The following is a 4,906-nucleotide window of genomic DNA, read 5'->3' on the forward strand; positions in this document are numbered from 1 at the left end:
TCCCCACCCCCATTCACCTATTGTACTCTATGCTACTTTATCCCCACCCACCCCCTCTCATTTATCTCTCCACCCTTCAAGCTCTCTGCCTCTATTCCTGATGAAGGGCTTTTGCCCGAAACATTGATTTTCCTGCTCCTCGGATGCTGCCTGACCTGCTGTGCTTTTCCAGCACCACTCTAATCTAAACACTTGGTTGGGATATCTGGTCAGCATGGATGAGTTGGACCGAAGGGTTTGTTTCCATGCTGGATATCTCTATGGTTCTGTGACTCTATGATCTTTTGAAAACTTTGAGCGAATCTGACTCTACCACATTTCCTTCCGTTAATATTGCTTCTTTTATTCTTGTTCCCAAAGTAAATACACTCACTGTTTGCATTCCATCTGTAAAACCTTCATGTGGTCACTTATTTTTATCCCTTTGCGGACTCTTCGCATCATCACCATTTGCTCTCCTTCGCATTGATCAGCAAATACAGTCACAGTTCACTAACCATGTAGCAATATTGAGAACTAGCCAAGTCCTAGGCTGTGATCCCCATAGCACTCCACAAGGCACAGTGTACGTCTGGAAAGGGCCCATTTATCCTGACTCTCTGCTTCTTGCCTATTAGCCTGTCCATTATCTGTGTGAATACAACACCAACAACAGCAGGAGCATGGATCTCACATATTACCCTTTAATACAGCTGCCTCTTGGAAATTCCAAAGCACCATACCACGGTTATCGATCTGCTCAGAGAACTTGAAACACACTTTTGCAAAACCCATCTTCACTCTGTTAATAAGATAAAATGTGAATCTTACCTTGTTCCGATTGGCTGAGTGCTGTGGGTAAGACTAACAGTGCAAGTAGAACAAGGTTTTGGTACGATGCTTTGGCCATGGGTGTGGAGCTTTTGGACTCTCAGGATGATCTGGCTGTCTAGTGGCTTTGTACGCTCTGTAACAGAGGAAACCTGACGTAAACACAGCTCGGCGATTTGACCGACAGGAAATCAACATCACAGGCTTATTAGGGGGCCAGGAAATTATCTTGCCTCTTGCACACAAAATGTTTATAATCTGGAGACTCATGCTGGTGGAAAGTAACGAACCAAAGAGTCAGGATTTGAGTTTTGTTTAGTCTTGTGTTCACTTTTAAAACAAAACCATTCCATAGCCAGCTTCTCATTTCCCCATTCAGCTTTGAGTGACTCACATATTAATTTTAACTTTTCTTAACCACCGTCAAGTATCTATTGCAAAGAGTTTGACCTAAGGGAGCACTGGCAGTAATTTTCACTTTGGATAATATTATGACCCAAGCAACATTAAAACTGTTCCTATTTTTCACCTAATCCTGGTCTTCATTCTCATTGACCTCATGAAGAATATGCTGCAAACAATTGGATTGTCTATTCTTGTCTGGGGGAGAGGAGGAACTTCCTGGACACAGCTTATCCTGTTTTACCAGGATTCCTGAAAGAAACGGGGCTTTCAACCTCTGTCAAACTGGCTTATAATTCACATCTTGTCCCGCTCAGACTCCCTCCACAAACATATTCACCAGCTGCCACAGCCTCGGGGTTTGAGTGATTCCAGCCCCACGAGTAACTGAGCCCCTGCAACAACACTGTTACTGCTGGTTATAAATCTCTCAGCTTCACAGGGAACATGCAGGAAGGTTTGCCAAATTGTGTCTCAGATACAGGATTGGTTAAAGGAGAGGACAGAAACGGGGCATTTTCAAGTTGGCAGCCTGGTAGGAGTGGAGAGCAACGGGGATCGGTGCTGGAGCCAAACATATTTAATAATCAAGATTAATGGTGTAAAAAAGGCACAAAGTGATGCATCAAAGTTTACTTTTGATAGAGTGCTAGGCAGAAAGGAGGAGGAGAATTCCCATAGGCTGCAAAGAAATATCGACACGTTCAGACACTGAGCAACAAGGTGAAACATGGAATAATGTGGACAACATGAAGTTAGTCTCACTTACATCGGGCAGTGTCTCAGGGACATCAGGCAGTGACTCGGGCATTGGGCAGTATATCAGGGACATCGGGCTGTAATTCAGGGACATTGGGCAGTGACTCAGGGTTATCGGGCATTGACTCAGGGACATTGGGCAGTGTCTCAGTGGCATCAGGCAGTATCTCAGGGACGTTGGGCGGTATCGCAGGGTCATCGGGCAGTGTCTCAGGGTCATCGGGCAGTATATCAGGGACATTGGGCGGTATCGCAGGGTCATCGGGCAGTGTCTCAGGGTCATCGGGCAGTATCTCAGGGTCATCGGGCAGTATATCAGGGACATTGGGCAGTGACTCAGGGACATCGGGCAGTGTCTCAGGGTCATCGGACAGTGTCTCAGGGACATTGGGCAGTGTCTCAGCGACATCAGGCAGTGTCTCAGGGACACCAGGCAGTATCTCAGGGGCATCGGGCAGTGTCTCAGGGGAATCAGGCAGTGACTCAGGGACATCGGGCAGTATCTCTGGGGCATCGGGCAGTGTCTCAGGGGCATCGGGCAGTGACTCAGGGACATCGGGCAGTGTCTCAGGGGCATCGTGCAGTGACTCAGGGACATCGGGCAGTGTCTCAGGGGCATCGGGCAGTGACTCAGGGACATCAGGCAATGTCTCAGGGTCATCGGGCTGTATCTCAGGTGCATCAGGAAGTGTCTCTGGGGTATCAGACTGTGTCACTGGGGCATCAGGCAGTGTCTCAGCGTCATCGGGCAGTGTCTCAGGGTCATCAGGCAGTGACTCAGGGATATCGTGCAGTGACTCAGGGACATCGGGCAGTGTCTCAGGGTCATCAGGCAGTATCTCAAGGTCAACAGGCAGTGACTCGGACATCAGGCAGTGTCTCAGGGACATCAGGCAGTGTCTCTCGGACATTGGGCAGTATCTCAGGGACATCGGGCAGTAACTCAGGGACATTGGGCAGTGTCTCAGGGACATCAGGCAGTGTCTCAGGGACATCGGGCAGNACATCGAGCAGTGTCTCAGGGGAATCGGGCAGTGACTCAGGGACATCAGGCAGTATCTCAGGGGCATCGGGCAGTATCACAGGGACATCAGGCAGTGTCTCAGGGGAATCGGGCAGTGTCGCAGGGGCATCGGGCAGTGTCTCATGGGAATCGGGCAGTGACTTAGGGACATCGGGCAGTATTTCTGGAGCATCGGGCAGTATCACAGGGACATCGGGCGGTGTCTCAGGGTCATCGGGCTGTATCTCAGGTGATCAGGAAGTGTCTCTGGGGTATCGGACTGTGTCACTGGGGCATCAGGCAGTGTCTCAGCGTCATCGGGCAGTGTCTCAGGGATAACAGGCAGTGTCTCCAGGACACCGGGCAGTATCTGAAGGACATCGGGCAGTGTCTCAGGAACATCGGGCAGTATCTCAGGGTCATCAGGCAGTGACTCAGACATCAGGCAGTGTCTCAGGGACATTGGGCAGTGTCTCAGGGACATTGGGCAGTGTCTCAGGGGCATCAGGCAGTGTCGCAGGGTCATCGGGCAGTGTCTCAGGGACATCGGGTAGTGTCTCAGGGGCATCGGGCAGTGACTCAGGGACATCGGGCAGTGTCTCAGGAACATCGGGCAGTGTCTCAGGAGCATCGGGCAGTGACTCAGCGACATCGTGCAGTATTTATGGGGCATCGGGCAGTGTCTCAGGGACATTGGGCAGTGTGTCAGGGACATCGAGCAGTGTCTCAGGGGAATCGGGCAGTGACTCAGGGACATCAGGCAGTGACTCAGGGGCATCGGGCAGTATCACAGGGACATCAGGCAGTGTCTCAGGGGAATCGGGCAGTGTCGCAGGGGCATCGGGCAGTGTCTCATGGGAATCGGGCAGTGACTCAGGGACATCGGGCAGTATTTCTGGGGCATCGGGCAGTATCACAGGGTCATCGGGCGGTGTCTCAGGGTCATCGGGCTGTATCTCAGGTGATCAGGAAGTGCCTCTGGGGTATCGGACTGTGTCACTGGGGCATCAGGCAGTGTCTCAGCGTCATCGGGCAGTGTCTCAGGGTCATCAGGCAGTGACTCAGGGACATCGGGCAGTATCTCAGGGACATCGGGCTCTATGTTGAAACTTTATTGCTGGAACAGCACAGCAGGTCAGGCAGCATCCAGGGAACAGGAGATTCGACGTTTCGGGCACAGGCCCTTCTTCAGGAATGAGCAGAGAGTGTTCAGCAGGAGAAGATAAAAGGTAGGGAGGAGGGACTTGGAGAAGGGGAGTTGGAAATGTGATAGGTGGAAAGAGGTCAAGGTGAGGGTGATAGGTCGGAGTAGGATGGAGGCAGAGAGGTCAACAAGAAGACTGCAGGTCAGGAAGGCGGTGCCAGGCTGGAGGGATCCGGCTGAGACAACTGCCTTGTCAGATCCACACCCCCCACCGACCCAACCTCCACTCCCGGCACCTTCCCTTGCAACCACAGGAGGTGCAACACTTGCGCCCACACCTCCCCCCCCACTTCTCTCCAAGGCCCCAAAGGAAACTTCCATACCCGCCACAGATTCACCTGCACCTCCACCCACATCATCTACTGCATCCGCTGCAGCCGGTGTGGCCTCCTCTATATTGGGGAGACAGGCCGCCTACTTGCGGAGCGATTCAGAGAGCACCTCTGGGCCACCCGGACGAACCAACCCAACCAACATGTAGCACAGCATTTCAACTCCCCCTCCCACTCCACCGAGGATATGCAGGTCATTGGACTCAAACCACAACAACGCAACGGTCGGAGGAGGAGCGTCTTATCTTCCGACTGGGAACCCTCCAACCACAGGGGATGAACTTGGACTTCACCAGTTTCTTCATCCCCCCTCCCCCCACCTTGTCTCAGCCAAATCCCTCCAGCCCGGCACCGCCTTCCTGACCTGCAGTCTTCTTCTTGACCTCTCCGCCCCCA

At 52.3% G+C, this 4,906-nt stretch overlaps 1 protein-coding gene across 1 annotated transcript in view; it reads right to left on the bottom strand.

The window, feature by feature from the left end:
• LOC122565515 (proteinase-activated receptor 3-like) overlaps positions 1-977 on the bottom strand; it is a 13,236-nt gene extending 12,259 nt beyond the window's left edge. Inside the window, exon 1 of the mRNA XM_043721559.1 lies at positions 811-977. Coding sequence (XP_043577494.1) covers positions 811-889 — 79 coding nt within the window. The 5' untranslated portion in view covers positions 890-977. The remainder of the gene's footprint in view (positions 1-810) is intronic.
• Positions 978-4,906: the final 3,929 nt, after the last annotated feature.

The sequence above is a fragment of the Chiloscyllium plagiosum genome, chromosome 31 (assembly GCF_004010195.1).
Source record: "Chiloscyllium plagiosum isolate BGI_BamShark_2017 chromosome 31, ASM401019v2, whole genome shotgun sequence".
Lineage (NCBI taxonomy): Eukaryota > Metazoa > Chordata > Chondrichthyes > Orectolobiformes > Hemiscylliidae > Chiloscyllium > Chiloscyllium plagiosum.